Source organism: Hippocampus zosterae, chromosome 18, assembly GCF_025434085.1.
Source record: "Hippocampus zosterae strain Florida chromosome 18, ASM2543408v3, whole genome shotgun sequence".
In the NCBI taxonomy this organism is placed as follows: domain Eukaryota; kingdom Metazoa; phylum Chordata; class Actinopteri; order Syngnathiformes; family Syngnathidae; genus Hippocampus; species Hippocampus zosterae.
In genome coordinates, this window is record NC_067468.1 from 16,935,681 (window position 1) to 16,960,080 (window position 24,400).

At 54.5% G+C, this 24,400-nt stretch overlaps 1 protein-coding gene across 1 annotated transcript in view; it reads right to left on the reverse strand.

Annotated features, from left to right (window-relative positions):
* Positions 1–4,034: 4,034 nt before the first annotated feature.
* Positions 4,035–24,400, reverse strand: part of lamc3 (laminin, gamma 3) — a 31,128-nt gene continuing 10,762 nt past the window's right edge. Inside the window, exons 5-28 of the mRNA XM_052050197.1 lie at positions 23,534–23,722; positions 22,619–22,739; positions 21,242–21,340; positions 20,237–20,373; positions 19,931–20,050; positions 18,882–19,080; positions 17,544–17,647; positions 15,419–15,658; positions 10,112–10,300; positions 9,800–10,045; positions 9,577–9,730; positions 9,366–9,508; positions 8,906–9,084; positions 8,039–8,219; positions 7,608–7,828; positions 6,642–6,718; positions 6,437–6,571; positions 6,040–6,202; positions 5,801–5,947; positions 5,629–5,731; positions 5,264–5,466; positions 4,805–4,945; positions 4,642–4,741; positions 4,035–4,508 (exon numbers count right to left, since the gene is read on the reverse strand). Of these exons, the coding sequence (XP_051906157.1) occupies positions 4,246–4,508; positions 4,642–4,741; positions 4,805–4,945; positions 5,264–5,466; positions 5,629–5,731; positions 5,801–5,947; positions 6,040–6,202; positions 6,437–6,571; positions 6,642–6,718; positions 7,608–7,828; positions 8,039–8,219; positions 8,906–9,084; positions 9,366–9,508; positions 9,577–9,730; positions 9,800–10,045; positions 10,112–10,300; positions 15,419–15,658; positions 17,544–17,647; positions 18,882–19,080; positions 19,931–20,050; positions 20,237–20,373; positions 21,242–21,340; positions 22,619–22,739; positions 23,534–23,722 (3,854 nt within the window). The 3' untranslated portion in view covers positions 4,035–4,245. The remainder of the gene's footprint in view (positions 4,509–4,641; positions 4,742–4,804; positions 4,946–5,263; positions 5,467–5,628; positions 5,732–5,800; positions 5,948–6,039; positions 6,203–6,436; positions 6,572–6,641; positions 6,719–7,607; positions 7,829–8,038; positions 8,220–8,905; positions 9,085–9,365; positions 9,509–9,576; positions 9,731–9,799; positions 10,046–10,111; positions 10,301–15,418; positions 15,659–17,543; positions 17,648–18,881; positions 19,081–19,930; positions 20,051–20,236; positions 20,374–21,241; positions 21,341–22,618; positions 22,740–23,533; positions 23,723–24,400) is intronic.

The window sequence follows — 24,400 nt, forward strand, 5'->3', positions numbered from 1 at the left end:
ACCTGAATTCACTTCATTGAAAAATAAACCAAATCTTGTTTGATTCAATTATACGAAGTGACTCAAAGTAAAAGTCTGCTCTAAACTCACAAAATAAAACCATTCAAAATAACACCAAAGATCTAATAAAGGCCAATGTGCCGATAGTTCAGCAACGGCACTACATCATAAAAGCATCGTGAGAACAATTGGCTCAAGTAGAAACAAATGTCGTTGGGGAGAATGCAACCTATCAAATCGAACGAACAACAAGCGGTCGTGCAAACCGGATAGAACAGAGGAAAGAATTGCAGAAAGGATGCACCACTCCTCTCGAACTAAAATGATCGCCGATTTCTCCTTTCGTGCCACCCAGTTTGAAAGAGTTCGAAGCAAAGTTTTAATGTTTTAAAAACGAAGAACAAGCCGACTGGTCACACGTTTGAAGGCGGCCGATGCAAATGAAGTCGTGGCTCGCACCGCGCTGTGGGTGATAATTCAAAACCGCCTGCAGAAAAAAAACCCCGAGACTTAAGGTGAACCGGGTCAGATGTTAAGGGGTAATTGCATCCTCGGAGGCATTGGATAAAAAAAAATCTCAATCCGTGGAAAGAGAGGAGGGTAGCTGCGGGGGGCCGAGGCGGGATGACTAAGATTGCAAAATGCGAGCTACGTGAGCAGAAAAGACGATTTCGATGAGTGTTACCTTCCGCACTCGCTAGAGGTGCAATGCGAATGGGAGTGCATGTGATGGAGGCCGGCAAATTGGAGCAGCCGTTTTGACTCGCGTTGTTTTTCACACAACAGCCTTGAAGTTGAGCAATTCCATCTTCAAACCCCGTGGAATTTTGCCAAACTTAAGAAACTACCTTGATCCAAGCATGTCACTATTTTATTCCACCCTGTTCCTCCTCAAGACAAGTAATTATAAAAAAATAGCTTAAAACAATCAAATAAAAAGAAAACAAAATGCTCCCGCGGGTTCTGTTGACCGTCAACACTTGGACAGCTCGGGCCGACGACCGCAAAGTGTTGACGACACAGGGTGTACCTAATGAAATGGCCGCGGCAGTGGTTCTTCGCAGCGGCCGCACGAGGGCAGCATCGAGTCACGTTGGAGTGCTTTTTTTCCCTTCCACCCCCAGATTGGGAGGCCACTTTCGCTGCAGCAATGCTCCTGAAAACACGAACAAATACGACACTTGATGAGCCGGGAATGGCCTAAAATGGCCACCAAGATGTACGACTGTCTGTGTGCTCTTCGGAATGGCTTTTTGAGACATTTTCGTGGCTCTACTCATGGCCAACTTTCATGTTGCCAAGTGAAACTGGCTCTGGGGGCTGCTGCGTTTCAACACAATTTGGGAGGAGGGCTAAGTGCCGAGTTATTACAGATTCCTATTTTATGGCGAGTCATTACATTTCATTGCTACGCTATGGCCACATTCAGTGATGAAAACCTGCGATTCAAATTGAGAAGCCAATGGACAACATCTGTGGGATGATTTTGCATATGAAGGCCACCTGGAAACGGGCCAAAAATATGGCTTTCCACCAACACGGCGGACTTTCTGTCTCTCTTTTGGCCTCGTTACTTTCATGTTGTTGTTTTGCGCATTGCTCGAATTAGTTGTGACGAATGAGGGAAAACTGTGCCCTTGTTGACTGACATTGGATCGCAATAGGCCAACTTCCGCTGGATGTTCATGGCCGCTTTGAAGCAAAGTGGCTGGCTTCCTTTATCTTTCAAGGTGTTGATTGCCGTGCCCGGGTGGCACTAAAAAGAAAAGTTTGCCGAGCGTGCTCATGTCTCAATTTTGAAAGTAGACACACAAAAAAAGGCACAAAAGCGTCGAGTGATTAATGAAAGGCGCACACCTCCTTTCCTTTTTACCTGAATTAAATTAACGCTGAACCAGATGCTTTGCGGTGTCACACTTTACGCTGACGTCGGCCATTTTGTCTGCATGAATTTAGGCGTCGCACGTTTCCTCGCTTCGTGCAAAACAAAAGCCAGGACAAATTGGCTTGACTAATTGGCTCGATATGTTTTAATTAGATGATGTGAGGAGCTGCAAAACAACAGCGGGTGCACTCCGACCAGGACAATAATGAAGCGGCGTTATCAATATTGATCTGCTTAATTTAATTATACATTTTGTAAGAAGAAAAAAAAAAGTTGTTACTTAAGGTTGTGACATGAGAGGCCCAGAAGGAAATCCAATTACGGAAGGAAAGACTACTGCGTACATGCGTACAGTTTATACACAGTACACACAGTATATATTTATCCATTTGCAGTGCATGGATGAGGTACATTTTTCTCGTAGAATAAAGTAAGGCGACGTTGCTTGTTTACATCCTAATTGCTCAGCTGTTGCCTACGTCGATGTGTCGGGTGTATCCCGATATTTTGTGATGTGCTCCACGTGATCCCAAATCAGCCATCTTTGTTTTTTTTTCGATGTGTTCACGACAACACCGCCAACCCGGCTAGCTTTCGTCCGCATTTTCGGGCCGTTTTTTACCACGAACACGCATCTCGTTAGCTGTAGTGGTTATTGAGGGCTCTGCTCCAGAAGGAGAACCCTCCTCACCCCCCCCCCAAAAAAAAAACGCTTACTGTGACTCAGTAGTCACACATTTATCTCTGCTCTGACTCAGCAGGCCCTGGTGTTTAATGGCCTGTCGATGGGGGTGCTTTTTTTTCTCTCTCGCTCTCTCTTCTGCAAGGTAGCGCCATTAATTGGGTTTCCGGCTTCGAGGGAGCGCCGAGGCTTAGTCACCGCTCCGCTTATGCTCTCGCTCTGATCGATCATCTTGCAACATATTTATAAGCCCAAGTCCCGTTTGAACTTTCTTACGTGTCCTACAAGTCAAAGACTCGTGGCAAGAATTTTGATCATTTCCCGAAAAGAATACGTCGTTTGGAGAAAGTGCCAAAATGGAGTGATGAGGCTTTCATCAGAATTGAGCGCACAGCAATTTTCAGCTCGCCCGTTTAGCTTCACAAATGAACACGAAACAAAAGGCCTTGGTTACGTTTGCCCGGACGAAGTCGGTGCTTTTCCACCAACCAATATGGCGACGGCGACATTTCAAAGTTCCTCATGACTTCATTTTTAAAAATGTAGTTTTTAAATCCTCCCACATGATCGCAGACACATTTTTTGTGCTTTTAGCCAAAAGCAAAGTAAAGGACGAGAGCAGCCTTTTCTGGTTAAAAAAAAAAAAAAAGATGTGATTGTCAAAACTCGCTGATAAGGTACCAGACCCCCCTAAAATTTTCCCAACGGATTTAGACCATTCACAAAAATGATAAATTGAAGAAATAAAACGGCGGATTTCCTGGAAAAGAGATGATTTTCTTCCTTGAAATTTGACAACTTTTTAGGGGGGTCGGGCAGGAATATGAGTTTCCTCGCAATACTTGGACTTGAAATGATGCCATTTTGAAAGAAATGAGAATGGAAAGTAGTTGAGAGTCCTTCACAATTTTGGGTCAAAATGGACGTCCAAGAAAATCAAGCTTTCAACGCGTCCGGCTGCCGCCGCTCAGCGGTTTCATTGTTCTTGTTCCTGATTGTAAAGTGTCCTCGAGTGTTTTGAAAGGCGCTTATAGATAGCATGTATTATTATTATAAAAACAAAAACACTTTTTTTTGTGGAAAAAATGTGTTTTTAATTCAAAATAGCACAGTATTGCATGAAACATAAAAAAAAGAGGGTGGAAAGATGTCACGGAAACAAAAACACCGAGTACTGCAGTACTCGTGCGGCGGATGTGTGCCTTGAAAGGGGCAAAGGGGCGTGGCCTATTGCGTGACATGCGGAGCCGGAGTCCATTTCAGGGCTTGTGGCAGCCAGCAGCTCCCTGCCAGTGTTCTCATTTTCCATTTGTTTCAAATCAAGGGTTGAAAGTGCGTCGGCGACTGCGGCTCTCCTCGCCCTCGTTGGTGCGCGACATTCAAGCGCAGCGCTAGCTCCACTTACGAGTGACCCGACGGAGGGTGTGGGCGCATACGAGATAGGAGCGGATGCTGGGATGATTTGTGTGTTGTGGTTGCTCATACTTGGAGCACTCGGCGCTTTTTGTCAGCGGTGGAAAAGGGAAACCAACTGACTGACAGAAACAACACGACCCACAAAATGGACGGGGCGGGGCGACAACTCCCGAGTCGGGTCACTCTTAAGTCAAGCTAGCAGCGTATCCCTTTTGTTTTGGTTTTTTTGTTTTTTTTTTGCCGGCTGAAGACGGTTCAGTGGTTAGGCCCGCCCCTTTGCGCCGGCCTCGGCGCAGGACGCCGGCAGGTGTAGGGCGATGTCCCTGAGGCCGTCTCTCTCGCGCGCCATTTCCCGCACGTCCTCTTCCAGGAGCGCCAGACGGCTACGTTGGCCCCGGGCCGCCGAACGCAGGGCTCCCATCTTGCCGTGCAACTGGGGGGAGTCCACGCTGCCGCGCAGCGCGCTCAGGCGCTGCGCCGTCTCGTTCAGGATGCGGTGGAAACGCTCCAGAGGCACGTCGGCATCTGGCGCGGAGGGGGACGGCAAATGGCAAAACGTGGCCATGAGAATCCCGCGCCGAGGTTGTTGGCGTCATTCCCAATGGTAGAGTTTCCCCGCATCAAAGGTGGCGGCGTTTCGAGAGAAAAAAGCTTTTACCGATTTTGCCGATGAGCTCGGTGAGAGTCTGCGAGTAGGCCTCCAACCGCAGCTTGGCCGCCTCCACGTCCTTCTTCACGTCGGCCAGAGGGGGCGCCGTCTAGGAAGGCCAGCCTGGGGTGAGCGCACATCGCGACGGAGCAAAGTGGTCCGTCAACTCTACCTCGGGGGGCACGTGGAACTTTGCGGCGTCGGCTCGCAACGTCTGCGCGTCTAGACGTTGCCAGACGGAGTCCGCGTCGGCGCTGAGGTGAGCCAAGGCGGTCCTGGCGTGCTTCGCCTGCGTCAGGGCGCCTTTGGATTCCTGCCAACAACACGGGGCTGCCGTTGGCGCGATTGCCACTAAAGGCTTCATCTCAAGACAAATTAGGGTCGCACGAATCCCGGCTCAGCGTTCAGAAGCCCATAAAAGAAAAATGTCGGTCATGTCGCGGGCCGCAAATGGCCCCCGGCCCGCATTTTGGACACCCGTCCATTAGCGTCCTCAGTTAACCCGCCACGCTCGTTTTGGGAACGTGGGAGGAAAGCGGAGTATCCGCAGAAAAGCCACGCAGGCTAAATGCCGCGCCGCCGCTCAAATAAAAGCCCGTTTCTCCACCGGGAATCGAAAAGTTTGACGTACCTCGGACGCGGCGTGGCCGGTGCGCTCGGCTTCCAGCGAGAGGTTTCTGGCCAGCCGGGAGTTTTCTTGCGCCGGCACGAGTATCTCTCGGACCTCCGAAAGCAGATCGGTGACGCCGGCCAGAACTTTGACCTCCAGGGGCTTCTTTTTCTTCATGGCGGCTCCGGCGTGGGCCTGCACACGCGGCCACTCGCGCAGCACGTCTGCGTGGGAAAGGAAGAGCGCATCCAGACGTGAAAAACACGCGCCCAATGCGTCATCGCTCCGGACAATCTTGATTTTTTGCCCGATCAACTCCGGCGCCGGCGCCGCCGCCGCGATTTGGACTTTTTCAGCGTTTCTCGCAGCAAAGGGGACATCCTCACTTTGGAGATGGCGGCGCAGGGCGATTTCTTGCGACTCGGCCGCTTTCCCCTCCACCACGGAGGCCAAGGCCACCACGTTGAGCCAGCGGCCGCGAGCTTGCAGCTGCAGAAATCAAAGCGAGGGTGAGCGCCCCCACGCCGAGGCCGTCGCCCCCGTCGCCGATTGCATCACCTCCGCCGCGCCCTTGAGAATTTCCCGCTTGCCGTCGACGGCCCGGGCCAGCGATCGAGCGTCGTCGGCCGTGTTGCCGACCAGGTCGTCTTTGGCCCGGAGGCTGCGATCCAGTTCTTGAGAGTTTTTCAGCAGCGAGTCGCCCCGCTAAACCAGGAAGGACAACGTGAGCTCGGACCGGCGCTCGTCCCGCCCGCCTGGCGCCCCTCCAAGCTTCACGCCGGCCCCGACGGGCTTACCCGGGCCAGCGCCTGGCTGGCGTTGGCGCGAGCGAGCCGCGACGTGACGTTCAGGACGGCCAGCCGCAGCCCGACGGCGTCCTGGCGCCGGGCCTCGGCATCGGCGTGGCTTTCGTTCGCCAGGGCGGTCAGATGTCGTCTCTGCCGGTGCATCTTTGTCATCCTGAAACGGGCCACCGGGGGCAGTATCATACATTCATACAGACGCAAGCGAGTAAGAGTCACCGAGTGTCTCTGGGATTCGTCCACCGGGCTGTTAGCGGAAGCGCTTATCCGCTAAGCGGCGATATTGGTTTTCTCCGAGGGGCGCAAAACCGTGGCCGTCCGGCGGTGCCGTTCGTCAGCCTGTAGGCGGCCTCCTTTAATACGTGTTAGCGTGAAGCTAGCGGGAAGCTACCGTTGCGTCAGGTCCTCGACGTACTCGTCGCCGGAGTGGTCCCGCAGGAGCGTCATCAGTAAGCTGAAGGCGCGCTTTGAAGTGGCAAGCGCCCCGGCGGCCGCGACCTCCGCGCGCTCGGCGGCGTCGCCATGGCTACAAAGGCAGAAGAGGCGCATGTCATGGCGGGAGCGAGCCGAGTGACGCGGCGCCAAGTGACGCCCACCTTGTCTTTAAGGCTCGAGACTCGTTGAGCGCCATCTTCCATGGCTTTGGTCCGGAATCCGCCTCAAAAGGGACCATCTGGAAAAAGGCAAACAAAACAAAGTCGGCGGCTCGTTTAGCGTCAGAAATCAATCCGGCGGACAGACTTTCAATTTGTGGGCACAAAAAGGGGCACTCTCGTCTGTACCTTCTGTCATCTTGTCCAAGAACATTTGATGGGCTTGCCGTTTGACAGCCGCCGAGCATCTCTGACGAGCAAAAAAGTGGCCACTTCAAATCAAAATGGCAGCCCTGCGGCCAAAATATGAGGTTGCAAAGTCGAACTGGCTGCGGGGGCTGAATTTTTTAAAAAAAGAATCAAGGCACTCTCCAGAGAATTGAAACGGCGACATTTTTTTTGTGAGCAGACGGGGGCCTAATTTCCAAATTGTTTGGGAGACTCGCAGTAGCGACTTGCACCCACTCGGCTGCCTCGCATTACCCAACTTCTTGTTGTTCTTGTTGTTGTTCCCCCCCCCACCCCCACCCACAAGTAAAAGTGGTCGCTAAACTTTGAAAGTCTGGCAGCATTGAGAGAAGCGGCGGCCACGTTCACCTCCTCAACTTTTTAATATCCCGCACGCTTCAAAGCCAGGCCACAAAAAAACCCCAAACCTCCTCTTCCTGGAGTCCTGCCACAATCGTGCAAATCCTGCCTGCCCCCCCCCCCCATTTTTTGCCGCTCACAGGGTGGAGAGAGGAGGCGGTTGGATGAGGAATGAAAAAATTTGCTTTTGGGTGGGGTGGGGGGGGATTTTGTGGCTGGGCTCCATCAGGTTGGAAGCGAGCTCATTTGGCGTTGAAACGCCTTCTGAGCAAAAACTCAACGCCGTACGGCGTATGCCGTATGGCGTACGCGTTCCGGTCTGACTCGTTTCCGAGGACTGACGTCGGCATATAAAACAGGCGCCTGTAAGAAGTCACCCACCGCCATCTCCAGCTCCTCGGCGGCCCGCCGCAGTTGCGTCCGAGACTCGTTGATGACCGGCGCCATCCGGGCCAGGGTCCGGCAAGGGGCCCCCGAATTCCCTTCATCTTTGGTGCCGACGCCGCAGTTGAGAGCGGCCGCCAGCTGGCGCAGCCGCGCCGCCAGGGCGCCCGTGGACGCCTCCAGAGAGGAGAACTGCCCGGCCGAGGCCCGCTGAGCCTCTGCAAGCAAAGAACATCCCACAAGTTCTTAGACAACGGCGGGAGGGACTTCACATTTCACGGCACCAGAACGACATCAGAGGGCAGAAAAAACTCAGAGTGTGCATTTACAATCTCCGATGGCCGCCCTTTGCTTTGTTTTGTTTCATGACTATTGCTGCCCCCCCCCAAAAAAATACTTTTTTTAATGAGAGGGGCGCCCCCGGTTACCTCGGAAGGCCAAAAATTCCTCCAGCGCGTTGGGCGGCGCCGGCGGGTCGCGCTGGTTGTCGTGAACACCGACGGTCAGGTCACCTGGCGGGGGGGGGCGGCGCTGGGCCGATCCGCCTCGGCAATCCGAGCCGGCCAGGAGCTTTTCGGCGTCCCGCAGGCGCCCCCTCAGCTGCTCCGCCTGGAAGAAAGTCACCGTTTGGCGTCAAACAACAAGAGCGGCGACGACGGCGGCGACGACGGCGGCGACGGCGGCGACGGCGGCGACGAAGACGACGGCGACGGCGGGAAGCGGGACTTATTACGAGCTGGGAAATGCGGTCGTCGGGCAATGAATAAAAAGGACTGACGAGGGCGAGGTTTTTTGCGCGCGTTTGCTCCGGAGAACGGAAAGCGAGTAAAGCGGCCAAAGTCGCTGCCGGAAACGTTGCGGCGTTGCCATTTGCGCGGCCTTGCCTTTAGCCCCGTTTGCAGCGGCTGGAAACAAACAAAGAAAGGTCGAGATTCTACGGCCGGAACTCCGCCGCCCCGAAACGCAACAACAAAAACTGCACAAGGGCAATCCGGCCAGGCGGGAAATGAAGTCGTCCCACAGAACCAATGAATAAATGAATAACAAACGCGCGGGAAAGGCCGCTTACTAGCTAACAAATATCTCCACCCCAAAAGTGACAGTGCGGGACATTTTTTTTGGGGGGGGGGAAGGGCGCTGGAACACTTGTCATCACCAAGATGGTCTGAAGTGGGTTGAGGTTTTTTTCCCCCCTCGCTCTCCGTTTTTTCAATTGTGGACCAAGTGTGAAAAGACGTTGAAAAACGTCTTTGGGAGCGAAGGAGTGAATTCCGCCGTGGGCATTGCGCACCCACCTGCCGCCGCAGCAGTCCGTAGCAGGCGGGACACTCTCGGCACTGGTGCGTGCCTCGCTCGTAGAAGTGGTTGGGCCGGCACTTGTCGCAGCGGGGGCCGCCGAAGCCGGGCCGACAGCGGCACGCGCCCTCGCCGTCGCACTGCATCGACGCGGCGCCCATCGGGTCGCAGTCGCAGGCTGGAGAGGAAGATCATCAACGGGAGCGGCCAAAATGGCGCTTTCGGCCCTCCGACACCGAACGGCCTTTTTTGGGGGGGGGGGGTGGACTTGAATTGCAAAGATCACTTGGGCAAGCGAAATGCCTTTAGCTCGTACGATTGTTCTTCTCGTTTCTATTGTGGCTGTCGTGTTGACAGAAGACAAATCGCCTTTGACGTCTTCTTTCTCCTCTTAGCAAAGGGCTCGTCGGGACGCTCCAACTCTTCCTGCGCCTGAAAAGAAAGTGGAAGGCGGCGTACCTCTGCATCCGCGCGAGGAGAATCCAAAGAAGCCGGCTCGGCAGGCGTCGCACGAGCGCCCCTCCACGCCGGCCCGGCACGAGCACCGTCCCGAGATCGGGTGGCAGGCGGCGGACGAGGAGCCGACGGGATGACACGCGCACCTGGAGGGGGGGGGGGGGGGCGCGACTGCTCAAAGTGGTCTTCGACGACGCCCCGAAGGTCTCCTTACCTCTGGCAGCCGACGCCGCGCCGCAGGTTGAAAAAGCCTTCCTGGCAGAGGCCGCAGTCTCGCCCGGTGACGTGGTCCAGGCACCGGCACCTTCCCGTCTCGGGGTGACACTCCTCAGCGCTGCCCGAGGTGCCGGCGGGGTCGCAGCCGCACGCTGAAAATGACAACCAGCACGTTTGGCGCCCGAGAGCATCGGGAGTCCATCGCCGTTCCCGCGACTCACGCTTGCACTTGGGTCCGGGGGCGCGGCCGCGGGCGTCGCCGTAGTAACCGCGGCGGCAGCTCTGGCAGCGGTCGCCCTTGGTGTTCCCCGTGCACTTGAGGCAACGCCCGCTCAGCCGGTCGCACGCGCCCACCGCGTTGGGGTCCGCGTTGCCGCTGCAGTCGCATCGGGCGCAGGGCCGCGCCTCCCCCGAGCGCCCCAGCGGGTCGCCGTAGTAACCGTCGTCGCACATCTGGCAGCGGGCACCTGCCAAAGGGAGGGAGGTCGGCGTCGGATCGCGACCTCGGGGAAGGGGGGGGGGGCAGCACTCACCCGTTTGCCCGGCGGGGCAGTCGGTGCAGACCACCCGATCGGTCTCGGCCACCCGCGCGCAGCGGCTACCGCCGGGGCAGGGGCAGGGGCGGCAGTCGTCCGCCGTGCCCGCCAAAGCGTTGCCGTAGTAACCGTCCAGGCAGCGCTCGCAGGTCGGCCCGCCGGTGAAGTCGGAGCACTCGCACTCGCCTGCAATGGAAATGAACATCTCGAAAGGCGTCGACGCTTTCCATCCTCAAAACGCTTTTCAGACACGCAGGACGCAGTTCCGGCCACTGACCGGCCGGGGGCGCCACATCTCAACGTGGCTGGAGGGCACACCACCAGAAAGACAAAGCGGACTCCTCGGGCCGTCATTGCTTGTGGCAAATACAGAAAGAGACTCTGATGGAGGGCAGCTAATGCCCTCAAGGAAGCGGCCTTAGAGATTAGCGCGCCCATCCCGGATTAATTCTGCTTCTTGTTTTTGTTTTTCTCTCTCCGCGATTTATTGCGCCGCAAGCGCGGGCGAAGATGATAAATGACGGAGGCCGCGCAGGCCGGTGGCTCGGTTATCTCATTGCGCCCGACACCGTGTTGCCGTACGAAGCGGCGTCCTTATTCACGAGCGGCTCGGATGTCATCGTACGTCTCGACGCGGGATGGCGGCAACGACGCCGCGAGATCGGGAGGCATTCATCTGCTGGATCACCAAGCGTGTCCCCGTCACAGCACATATGCACCATTAAAAGTGAGATTTTCCTCTCGTAGATCATAAATGATGATGGGGTGGGGGGGGGGGGGAGTGTCGACTGTGTGGATGTGGATGAAAAATTTATGTCGAGCAACACGTCAGGGAAAGAAGAGTGAAGATTTTTTTTTTTTCAAGAGATTCTTCCAGTCCCTCAGAAGGGCTTTCCATCGCCGGTCTAATCACAGCAGGAGGAAAGGACGGCCCAAAACGGCAATTTATTTGCTGCAATAATCATTCCAATTAAAGCCGTTCAATAATGCGCCTTAGTCGCTCAAATAAAAAAAAGTCGAGCTGTGAGGGATTTACTTTCATTCGATTAAAGCGGTAATTACAGCAAGCATTTTTGTTCTTCTTCTGGGAAACGATGTTTCTTTTTTTTTTTAGGGGTGGGGGTGTGGAGGCTTTCATTATTATTATTCTCGTTATTATGCCGACCAAGTGATCAGGTTGCCACGGTGACAGCACGGGCCGCACACTCCCTTTTTTAACCACGAGGTACTTTATCACCCGGATGACTTTGAAGCAGTTATTTTAACCTAAAACGACACAATGGCGACACGGCCTCTGCTTCATAGATTTTCTTTCTTTTTTTTTTTTTTTTTTTTGCCCAAAGGGGGTTCCGAATTGTTTTCAAAATAAATGGCCAAGCCATGACATCGCCGGCGGGCGCTCTGAGTGCACTGTGGATCCCCGATGAGGCGTGATGAATTTAACGGTGGCAGAAATGCGCCGACTTTACTGTGTGTGAAGATGACCGAGCGGGGGAAGGGCTTCGCGCCACCGCCATTGTCATTCTGAGCCCGTTTTTGGAGGGCTTCGATGAGAAGCGGAAACAGATTTGACTGAAAGAAACCTCTAACATCCACATACAGAACCATCTGCGGGGCTAGCGCGGCTAGCAAACGTTTGCGTCGGCCCAAAGCGAACATGACGCAGCCGAGTTAGCATCTACGGAGCTAGCTAAGCGAACGAGGCAAGCGACGCGCTTCCGTTTTCAACATTTGGACGGGCCCGTTGCCAAAACGCTCACGTTAGGAGGTCGGGTTGCCGTCTGTCGCATTAGCACGCTTAGCCCGAGAAGCCAAATGGGCTAGCTAGCTCTGTTTTTGTCTCATTTTAATGGGACGAGTCAAGTAAACGGGGCTTGCTAGCCATGTCAAATTGTCTGTGGAGCGAGAAACCTTAGCAAGCTCAGCTAAACAAACGAGGCCAGTTACAGTAGCAGCTCTTCGTTTGTTTCTCCTCCCGCACGTCTCGCAAGAGGACCCGCTCTGAAAAGCCGATTCCCCGCTCCACCTCCCGCCCGCACCGTCGGGAGCGTCTCCCTCCTGCGGACTCATTAAAGAAGATCCCGGCAGAGCGAGCGCATCGACCTGCGGGACCGGCCGACCCGTCCTAACCTCGCCGCCGCTTTCCAGAAAGCTTTCGACTGGGCTCAGACTGGCCGGGATTTCCTGCCTCCGAACCATAATGAGGTCGCCTCGGCTTTCGTGCCGGCTCACTTAGCTGCAAACACGCTGTAGGATGATGGCTGGCTGATACTCCCCCCCCCCCCCCGAAAAAAGAGTCAAATCATATCTGTTGGCCGTGTCCATCATGAGTAGAAGCCACGCCTACAAAGACGAGGAATTATTTTGTTGTGTAGCCATTTTGGCATGTGATGTCCCTCAAATGTGGTGGGCATGTCTTTCAAGGGGGGTGGGGCACCCACAAAACAATCTCAAGAAGCCATGCACGGGAGGTCGGCCATTTTGGCTCGCAGCAGCCATTTTGACCATCTCCGAGGATCCTACAGTCCGATGGGTGAAGCTACCATTTGAGTTTTCATTGCATATGTGGGCGGAACCTTGATAACTTAGCGTAAATCGCACAAAACCAATAAGGTCGGGGAAGGACAAAACATCCGGGGATTCAGAGTCAACTGGCAAAAGGAGGTAAAGACGCAATAACTCTGCCCCCGCCTTCCGATGCTCTGATTTGTTTGCAGCTTTTGCGCTCATCCATCATTCGCCGCCTTCTGCTAAGCGCGCGCGGCCCGCAAGCGGGACAAAAGCCCAAACAAACAAATAAATAACATTCTTACAGTCCGCAGTTCAGCACATACTTGTTTGTCACGTTGACATTTGTGCGAGGCCAACTTTTCGGGGGCCGCGGTAGGGGCTTGCCGAGCGGGAACAAGGAGCGGCCGCTTTGCACGGCTTAAATGTCACGAGCGCTGCAGTCTGGCCGAAGACGCCGAGAAACACAAGTCGACTTTTTTTTTTCTCTCTTTTTTTTTTTTAAGTTAAGCAAAAGCAGCGAGAAAAAGAAGAGAACTGCCTTCAAAAGAAGACTTGTCTCATTGCATCCATGAATGCAGAAGCAAACACTGGCCTCATTAGCATGCTAGCCGGTGACTCAATGTTTACTAACAAAAAGAGTCCCCCCCCCCTTCTCAAATGCCGTCCCTCCGAGGCCATCGGCGCGAACGGTGCGGGCAGGAAGCCGACAAAGACGGGAAAGCGGTCAAGCGTCGTCCGCTTCGGACGGAGTATGTCCCGAATGTCGTTAGCCTCTGGGCGGAGCTCAAAGTTCAACCACGAGGCCGCGCGAGATCGGTGCAACGTTGCACATTTCTGGGACCGATGTTAACCTTTCGCAAGGTGCCGCCGTCGCACCGCGGCGGAGAAACCACAGGTTGGGTCATGCCTCACCGACCCCCTGGGCAACATTTTCAGTTCTTTGCGCGGCCAAACTGAAGCCCGGCGACGAGCCGCGGCTAATTTTAGCTAGCGACTTTCCGTAGCCTAAAGGACAAGCCGCGGGATTGGTGTTCGGCGCGACTTAAAGGGACACCCGGCGCTCCAGATTGCATACGCGTTTCCTCATTTGCTTGCGCGCTACAAGCGGCATGCAAATATCTTCAAAGTGGGAGCGCGTGGCTATAGTTAGCGCATTGGCTTCACGCGCCATTGTCGAGAAAGTCAAGATTGAACTTTTGTCACAACAACTGCGTTGTTGAAAAAGGAAAAAAAAAAATCGACTTCCTTGTCCTGTCTGATGTCAAACGACAAATTCAACTGGATTCCCGACTTGGTATCGAGAAGGATTTGAGTCCGTAAAGTAAAACTGGAGTTGAAAAGGAACTAAAAAGAAATCGGAACCTCCCCAACAGGATTTTCCGTCAACACCACTCCAACCTGGCTTCACCGCTATTTGATTCATTTTTTTGCTAGCTTTTATAAAACGTGATTCCCCCCCCCCCCACCCCCCCCACGTCCTCTTTACTTTGGGTCCGCGGAGATCAACCTGTTCACACAACATGCAGCCACGATCAAATATCAGCCTTCTGTCAACTCCGCGGAAACCATGTTTCAACATTTGATCATCTTATTATTTACGACCGCCATTTGCTCGGCGGCGCCGTTTTGCTACGCGCATTTACTCAGCCCTTAGCTCCACCAAGTAGGCCTGATCTTTGATAACGGCAAATTCTAATGACAACGTGGGAATGCCCATGATTCCAGGAAAAGGCCAGGCCCTTGAGAAAAAGGCAGCGGCGCTCAGGAAGTGCCGCGCCATGAAGACGAAGCGAGGAGCAGGTGCAACGACAAGATGAAAAAGAGCAGGAACAAGCCAGCCAGTGTTTCGGGGAGGGGGGAAAAAAAAAAAAAGTCTCCCGCGACACGAAGAGCCGTACGGAACGCGCAAGCAAATGAGACGCGGTCGCCGGTGAGACGGCGAAGCGGTTTCATCAGGCGCTCAGGAAAAACAGCGCTGGAAGACCACCGCCGACTTAATGAGGCTTTTGTCACGGATCAAAATCAATTGAAGACTTGTTTCTTCACACAATCTTTCCGCATTTAAATCCATGTGGCGGCGGTCGCTGTTCCGGCGGCGTCCCATAGGTGGCGCGTGCGTGCTTTCAAACTGCTGCCGTTCAAACAACTTGACAAGAAAAAGTCAGGCGATGCTCATACCAATAGCAACGGCACAACCTCAAGTTTCAGTCCATTGGGGTGCCACCAAACGGGTTTTTTAATCGCTTTTGTGCCCCCCCCCCTCCCTCTGTTATTAATGAATCCAAATCACCGTATTACAATCCCGGCCGGCCTGGAGTAAAACACAACATAAGCGAAGCTGCCGGCGTCTGCTAACTGGGTTGAGATTGAGGAAAGATAAAAGATGGGGGGGGGGGGGGGGTGGTGGTGATGCTTGCCTCTTCTCTTTTTGTCGGCATTCTCCACTTGCGAGAGCGACATTGCGTGAAAGACACTCCAGGTGGGGGTCTCGCTTGTGCACGTCAAAATAAATAAATGAAGCTGGGGGTTGTTTGTGCCGCCCGCCCAACAGCTGCCGCTTGACTATTTTACAGGACATCGCCTGCGGCAAGTGAATCAGAAAAGCCCAAAAAGTGAATTCGGTTGGCGGGGTTGGGGGGGGGAACAAAGTGTCACATTGATGGTTTAAAGTTCATCGCGGGGAAGATTTTCCGGATCCGAGCAGCCTATTTACGTCAAGAAGGCATTAAGGATTCCTCCAACGACGACGACAAAATGATGGGAAGCGCGTCTAAAATGGCGTCCGTCGCTTACCGGTCTCGGGGTGGCAGCTTCCGTGGCCATGGCAGTCGCACGGGACACACGTGGAAAAGGGGCCGCCGTTCGGGACCTCCCGGGTGAATCCGGCCGCGCATCGCTCGCAGTTGCGGCCCACGAAGCCAGTGGGACAGGTGCAGCTTTCCACCCAGGGGGCAGGGGGCGCCGTCCCGCCGCCACCAGCGGCGCTGTCGGGGGATGCAGAGACCAGATGGACGCCCGCCAGCTGCGATGTGTCTGCGGACGACACAAAAGCCGATGGAAAATTCATCCGTGCCATCTCGGAATCCGAGGTGAGCCGGAGAAGCGGCCCCCCCGAAGGCCAAAGGAGGGGTCGTACACCTCGCACAACTTCAATTGATCGGAGCTGAGAGAGAAGCCATCATTGTTGTACAGTGGCTCAATCAATCATCTGCTTCTCAAACTTGCTTCTGGAAATCTAAATTCCTTCCTTCCCGCTGCTCTCCTTTGCCACCTTTCTGCTCTCTTGAACTCACCCCCCCAAACCCCCCCCCCCCCCCCCCCCTCCCGCTAACAACGCGCAGAGAACGAGAGAGCTGCCTGTCGTTATTTTAATGACTGGGCTGAACGCAATTCCAATCCAAGAATGGAATTCCGCATGCACGACTGATGAAGAGCGTCCGTGAACTCCTTCACTGCCAAAGACGTTTGAAAACGTCTTTTCTTTGAAAACGTCTTTACGCTCTAGAATTGGCGGCTACTGAATGAGTTAACAACTTTGAATTTGTGTGTTGAAAAGGATTTCACACTTTAGACTCACTTCTCAGTTGGCGCTATTAAAATTCCGGAAGACAGGCCGGGCCCGTCTTATTATGCCGCCGAGTCGCCGTTCATTAAAACGGACGCAACGTCGGCACGGCCGCTCGTTAGACGCGGTCACGCTCCGCCTTCTTCGCCGGCGTCGCCCTCATTACGCCGCCGATCGTTTTCATACGTCTCCGGCGAAACGGCAAACGGCAGGGAAACAACGGGGCGCTCCTCGGACGTGCGGGACGGGGAGGAGAAAAAAAAAAAACGTCGCCGCCCCTCGTTTCTCGACATTCACGTCTGGCCGCTTTTAATGGGCAAATGTTTTTAGTTTTTTAAATGATTATTTTTGCTTCAGTTCTATGGACACTGTGCTGCTCTTTCGAGGGGGGGGGGGTGCGTGTGCGTGCGTGCGGGCGGTGATTTCGTGGAGTGAGCTGTGCTCGTGTTGGATGGTGTTTGACGCGCTGTTTTTGTCGAGGCCTTTCTCCTCTCGGAAGCGGCCCGAACCATTCTGAGAACGACAGAGCAACTTTTGGGAATAAGCGTCCTCCTTTTTTTTTTTTTGTTGCACGTGTCGTATGGCCCGCCGTGTTCTCCGCTTTGAACATTTTCTGCTCAAATCCTTTCTGCCGCATTCCAATTATTGATGAGCATGTGAGTGAAACGTCGGCTCCAGGAGGAAATGGCCCAGAAAAAAAAACAACAAAAACAAAAAAAAAAAACTATACTGTACATTGTTTCCTACACTCCAGCAACGGGTGGGAGTGCCCTTTTCCGGGTTAAACTTCTTTGGGGGTGCGGTGGGGGGTCCATTTTGTAACGCCGCGCGGCCCCTCGCCGCCCATCTTTCAAACGCGTCTCCAAACTTCTTTCTGTTCTTTGGCTTTTGACTCAGCGTGTGTGTTCTTGTGCTTTCTACTTTTACGTTTGTCTTGTTCATTGATTGTTGATTGTTGATTGTCATATGAATGATATTTGCTCTGTCGGCAGCGCTGGTTGTTTTTAAGCGCTCTCGAAAAACACGAGAATTTTTTTTTTTGAAGCAATCCAAATAAAATGGGACGGGGCCTGCGGGCTATTCACGCGGCTGCCGCCACACTTGTTTTGAAACATCCGTTCCTAAAAGTGTCATCGCGTGGCAACACGGCTCAGGAAGCCCCTGCGGCCGCTTGCCAACACGCGTTCGCATTCGGCCGGCCCGCTCGAAGCCAAAGTTGCTTCTCGCCGTCACCATTGCGAAGCTCAAGCCTCCGTTTATTGATTTATTTTTACTTGCAGGTCAAAGCCCCAAAATACAACAAGATGGGTTCGTATGTCAAGGCGCCACCGCAGTGGATGTCGGGTCACTTACAGTTGAGTCCTCCGGCGTTGCTGATGCGCAGCGCCGTCACGTTGCGCAGGAGCCGGCGAAACTCGGAGGCCGACGGCTTGGGCGTCATCCGCCTCTCATCCAGCCTGCGACGACAGCGCAACACGCATCCTCTTAGCTTGCCGCAGATTAAACGGCAGATGCCGAGCGGCTCTTTGATCACGCTTTAGCCGCGCCGCGCCGCTAATCTTCACATTTGGGGATGATTACAAGTTGGACGCCTGACGCGGAACCGGGCGGGGGGGATGCCAATGCGCCCACTTTGACGTCTTCGGGGCTCTCGACGCGGCGGAGTGCGGCATACGACAAGGAGAAGAGGGCAGCGCCTCGCGCCCGCCCCCGCCAACCAATCATCTGGCCGCCTTATCTCCCGGAACCTCGGCTCCGATCCTCGCGCCTCCGTTTAATCCGTTGGCCCCGCCGCGATGGCGCCGCGATCTTTGAGCCGGCCGCGGCGCGCCGCCGCTTAACCGGTTAACAGATTTGCCGCGCGGCAATTGCCGGACTGTCAGTCAAGAAAGTGGCGCTCTGAATCGCAGGGCGCGCGACGCCTTCGATTGGTCGCTGGTTGACATTGTCGAGCGGCGGTTCTGATGCCAAAAGGACAACGGCAGATCTGCACGCTCGACAATCAAGTCGCAAGAAAGCGGTGCAAAGAAAATCGGAGGACATCAATTGGAACATTTCCAAACGAATAGAAATAGGGGGTTGGGGGGGGGCAGGCGAAGCGAAGATGATGTGAGGAGTCTAATGAGACCTGCAGAGAACTTCTTCTTCACGGGCTCGCTCCGCTGCCTGCCTCGCACAACCAATCAGCTACGCTAACCGGCAGCTCCTTGCGTGCGTGAATGTTGTGCGGTCATTCACATTTGGGGGGGGTGCCCGGCGACAAACGTGCAGGCGAGCAGCTGATTCATGACACCAAAGACATGACGGCGCTCGCTCTGTTGAAGTGCGTCCATCAAAAGGGATCGCCGACAACTGAAGCGCACGCGCGCAACATTGCGGAGTAAGCGCACGTGGGCCGCTCCTTTTGGTGCCCGCTACAAACGCCAGCCAATTTCTTCTTGCCCGTGGCGAAGCGATTCCCATTCCGAGCACGGGCGTATTCGGGACGAGGCCGAGAACATGCGGCAGAAGAAAAAAAAATAAAAAAAGAAATGAAAAAGTCATGTCATGCGGCAGCTCTCCTTGAACAAGACGCGCACCTTCCCGCACGGATGCTCCGCGGGGAGGGTGTTGCGGCCGCTGCGGTATTCCGCACGCACACGCACAGCCGTGCATCCTCTTTTTCTCATTTTTGGTTGCGGCGTTTCGTACCTGAGGACAAAGGTCTTGCGCGGCGAGAGGCCCGGCTCGGCGTGTTGCGCGGGGTCGGCTAGGAGCTCGCTAGCGAGTGCCATTCCGGAGCCGTCCAGGAGCACGCCGATGCGCTCGGGAAGCAGTTGCGCCCACTCGGAGGTGAAGGTGATGGAGAGCGGCTGCAGGTAGCTGCGGCTCAGGTCGCCCAGAAATTTCTCTAAGGGACAAGACCCACTCGCCATTTTGCCTTGCCAGCATTTTGACTTTCCATCCCACAACATGTTATGAACAACACAAAATGAAAAGCGACTTTTTGTTGCAACGGAGTAGAAGACGCACTCTAATCTAACCCCCAAAGACCCAACCTAAAAATGGCCATACGTAACACCATTAATGCCGACCAGCCTACACCCCAAAAATATGAGCCTGACCACGAGAGATTTTTGGAGGCCCATGTTGATCTATCACCGACCAATCAGACAATTCATTGACAAGTATGCAAACAGTATGTAATAAATAACGGAGCGAATTACAGACGGAAGATTTTTTTTTCCCCATCATTTGTCTTTTCGTATTAGTTTAATTCCAAAGATGGCGAGCGCTGCCTATCAGGGCGTCCGACGGCGGCGTCGGCGATTTAGGCGGAAACCCTGCGGGAGGGGTCGTTTAACGGGCTTGCGCGGGTTTCGCTTCTGGCCGCGGACGGCGGGGCCCCGCCGGAGCTCCTCACGCGCTCGGCGGCGCAGCCAATTTCCACTTTGTAGCCTCTCCAACGCGGTCAATTCCGCCAGGCCTTCGCCGCCGGGGCGGCCGATAGGAACCGGCCGGGAAAAATCCTGCGGCCGGGGCCGGCTTATTCCCTTATCTTCTAATGGTCGCGATAAAGGAATATCCGCGGTCGGACCCGCCGCCAAATGCCACAATTAATCTTCGGGACAACAGATACGAGGCCGGCGTATTCCAGACGGCGGCTAAAGCCCGCGTCAATCCCGTCTTGACGACGGCGGGGCCGCTTGCTCTCTAAAAATAAGATAATCGCATTCCGGCGGTTTTCCGGCGGCGCTCACCCGGGGCTCTGAAGAAGCCGGGGTCCTCCTCGGAGAGAGGCAGCAAATGGATTTCGCCCTCCTTCCACAGGAGGGCGTCGAGCCGACCGCCGGAGAACTCGCCCAGCCAGCCGTCCTGATCTGGAGGCGAGAAGAAAGCGGACGGCGGCGCCCGGTTTTTGGCCAGAAAGGGACTCAACAAGATGAAAAGATGCACAAGTGCGTACAAGTGTATTCTTTTTTTACCCTTTGAACCAAAAAAAGCAGGCGTGCGACGTGCCTTTGGCCAAACGTAGCAAAAGCCAATGGCCCAGCGCATACGTTTACCTTCCATGAAATCCGAAGTGACGTTGACGGCCACAAAGCCGGCGGACGAGGAGCACGCCAGCGAGTGACCGAAGCAGAAACACGGCTGGCAGCCCGCCGGGTTGCTGCCTTGCAGGTTGAAGAAGCCCGGCTTGCACCTGCGCGCACGCACACAGTCAACTCCCCCCCCAAAAAAACGTCTTCGCCGACATCTTTGAGTGTTTTTTTTTTTCTTTTGACCGAGGCCGCGTTGGTGCGTTTTGTGTTGAAATGGAACGCAGCTGCAGAGGCGCCGCAACCTACGGGGAGTCGAGCGGAGCCGTCCGTGTGCGAAGGCCAACTAAGCCGGCCATCTGAGGTCAAGTCCATTTGCGCCGTCCACTGTTCGCGCTCTTCGCTCTGTCACGGATTTTCAAGTGATTTTTTTATGTCTCTTGATAGTAGAAGCTTGGAGGCGCCAAGTGGCCCATTCAAGAGCATTCTGGCCACAGGCTGCGGTCCTCTCCAGTAGGCAAAAGGTGGCCATTTCCATGCGGTGTGGAGGAGTTTTCTTGCTTGATTTTTTGTGTTTTAAACATACAGACAAGTAAAAAAAATATCGCGGCAGAAAGCAACACACCATTTAAAAGACGAGAAAAGCACATAAATAGTCAAGCTAGGCAAATGTAACGGGCCAGTCGGGATCAGGGCAGAAACCCTCCGTAATCCAAAACGTCAGCTTCCAATAGTCCCTAATTGTCGAAAAACGTCTATTTGGGTCTTAAAAAAAAACAACAACAAGAAAAAATTCTTGGGAAATTGAGGGGGTGGGGGGCCTCGGGTTCAAACCACTCTCCCATTGAAGAAGGATGCTTGGAGTCTGTCAAGCCACCCCGCCCCCCCCTTCCATGATATTGCGTCCCCCCCCCCCCTTTGGTCATTGTGGTCTTGCTTATGAGAAAGTAAATTCCTCGTGTGTTTGTTGCACACTCGGCCGATGCATGAGTCAGAGGCAACGACATCAGCCAGCGCAAAGGCGCCCCTCACCTGCCGCAGCCTCCCCCCTCGGCGTTGGCCTTGCAGCGACAGGCGCCGTCCAGCGGCGAGCAGTCGCCCACGCTGCCGTCGGGGGTGCACTCGCACGCTCTGTGGGTAGCAAGTCCACAAAAAGCAGTCAGTGAGGCGCCCCAAAAGAAGAAAAGGGGGGGGGGGGGTGTGGAGAGGTAGGCGCTGGGTGCTCGGCAGCCTTTTGCGATTGATTGCTTTTGTTTGGAACAGCAAATCTAATTTTAATGAGAGGCGCTATTGCAAATAATTTAATTATCTCCCAGCAAAGTCGTCTCCCTTTGTTTCTGCTCCAGCGGGCTGAATAATTCACGCTGCCGCTCAGCCGCCTGAATTTTCAGCATCTGTGACGGAAAGCGCTCCGCTCCGCGCGCGTGCGATCGGGGCGTCGTCGTTTCCTGAAATCCAATAAATAGCCGTCAGGTAAGGCAACGTGTGATGCTTGCGCGTGCTCCTATCTCTGTGAAACGTGCATGTTCCGTGTAGGATTGGAGAAAATACCCCCCCCCCCACCCAAAAAAAACATTGAATAGCAAACAAAAGCCAAATGTAATCCCTTTCATTTGATTTCATGTTTTGAAAATCCCCTAAAGGCCGTTTGATGTCACCACATTCAATTTGGTAGGCATGACGATCATCGGCAGGTGCACAAAAACAAACCAACCCCAAAAAAGTTTGAAGTCCGAATTGGATTCAAAATGGCTTCCCTTGGTTTCACGGGCAGGGGCAGTTTGACGAGGGAGGATCATATTTTTTTTTTCTCCGGCGTCTCCATCTCTCCGCCGAACTTTAGCTGATGGATGAGGTCGCCATGGCAACAAGCAGGTTTGGTCAGAGGTCATCCGCACGCGCACGCACTCTGCGGCGCGTAAGCAACTGCGGCACAGCGGGTGGGCGAGGCAGTTTGGGGAGGGGGGTGGGGAGAAAAAAAATGATGGGAAGCTGCCTGAAAACATTTTGGGTTGCACAGTCAGCCGCCGCGGCGGCGGCGGGATTTGCTTCTAAAAATATGCTAATGTGAGCCCCTGACTAATGCTCTTATGCAAACGTGTTGCAGGTGCTAATGCTGTCGGGTGTAGCGCTCGCTTCCCCTTCATGTAGAATCTGCAAACATGCAGCTTGTTTGGAAATTATCAACAAACAAACATTGTCATCCCCACGCGACTCATGGGGGGTGAGGGGGTGGGGGGGTGGGGGGGCTGTCTGGACTCAAGTCTCCCAAATTTGCTACAAACACATTGGGACCAATATGCTGTTGCTGAAACGGAATCAGGGGATTGATCAGAAAAGAAAGAAAATACTCCTCGGAAGAATGAAGACAAATGGAACGCCGTCGGTTTTTGTCGCTGCTCCGCTCACCTGCAACCGCCGGGGCCGAGCGAGTGAAATCCCGGGCGACACGCGTCACACTTGTCCCCCGTCACGCCTCGGCCGCTGCACGCGCATCGCCCCTCGCTGTCGCACTGCAGGCTCACCGAGCCTGGACGACCGGGGCGGCGCGTGTGTGTGTGTGTGTGAGGGAGGAGGGGGGAGAGGGGGCAGGTATGGCGGAAAGACATAAGAGAGAGAAAATGGCGAGCCGTAAGCGGTCAATGCCTGCTTAATCGATTGCGGGAATAACGGAACACCTGCTATTGGATTTGTGTTTGCGAAGGAGGCGGCCGGGACGAGCCGGAAATGATTACGGCCGGCGGCGGATTGTACGGCGGATGGAGTCCGTTATCGCAGACGATCGATTGACGGGACAATCGGCTGGCGGCCCGGAGGAATTGCGTTGCTGAATTGCGAGGAGAAAGCCTGCCCTTTGGTGCCGAATGAAATACTTCAGCTTTAGGGTTAGGCTTTCAAATACGGCTTTCGGAGCCAATGGTTAGCGTTTCGAGTGAGGGCAGGTTTCAAATTTGGCTTCCGGGGGACTCTTAGGCTATCAATGCTTTGTGTTATGCTTTCCAATTCTGCTTTTGAGCTTGGGTTAGCTTTCGAAACAACAGGCGGGGTTTCAAACCGGGGTTCCAATTTCCAAAAAGTCTCAAATTAGGGAGTTGGCCTTGAACTCCAGGCTGGGGTTTCAAAACCAGGGCTTCGGAGTTCAAAGGAGGGTTTCGGGCTTGGGTGCCGTTTCAAATGACGGCTTCAAAAGTCAAAATCCACGAGCCTGCCCGTCTGTGGCGCGACGTTTGCATTAAGCTAGCGGACCTTCGCCAGTTGGTTTGAAATAGACGAATGTCTCTTGTTCGCGATTTCTTTCTCTCTCGTCAGTCAACTTCAACTCACCGTTGGCGTCGCAGTTGCAGGGCAGGCAGGGCCGGTCGAGCGAGGCCCTGTAATGGTTCTCCCGGCAGCGCTCGCAGTGGGCGCCGTCCGTATTGTCCCGACAGCCCAGACAGCGCCCCCCGCTGCCCGTGCTGCGGTACTGCTCCGGGTCAAAGGCGCAGCGGTCGGAGCGGCCGCTGCAGTTGCACCCTGGAAGGAGGCGGCAGAAAGACGTCTCGTCAGCCGGCGGAGGGGCTCTCGGCGTCGTTTCCGAGCCGGCCGCTAATCTCATTTCACGCGGGCCTAATGAGGAGCCGCTCGGCTGGCGGGGCTTGGAGATAGCAGAATTTGTCATTTGTGTTGATACCAGAGCATATTAGTCATCTGATAAGGCTGCAAATCCCTCTCTAGTTTTCGCCCAGCCAACCCGAGGTGGGGGGCGGGGGGATTGATGTGAAATTGCCCCTTTTATGATGACTACGGCTCTCTCTGTTGTGCCAGCGTTAGCCAGATGCTCCGCGAACCACCACCGCTCGACCTTAATAGGCCGACTATGAAAGGAAAATGTTGGCGGCTGCTGTCAAGTTGGGGTCTCCCAACCAACACTTTTGGACTGATCGGTGAGGCCGTTTGAGGGGTGCGGGGGGGGGGGGGTTCAGACATGGGTTACAAAGTAAGGTTGCAAAGCGCGGGTTACGAGTTGAAGCTTCAAATGAGGGTTGCCTCCGTTGGGCTTTTCGAACAGCAAAACCAGGAACAAATCAAAGTCACGCCGAGTCAAAATGCCAAAGTGAGTTTTGAGATGGCCACTAAAAAGCAAGCAGCGTCCACGTGAACGTCGGCGCCGCGCGCTAACGTCTCCTCGGAGGCTCTTGGCCCAGCACATCA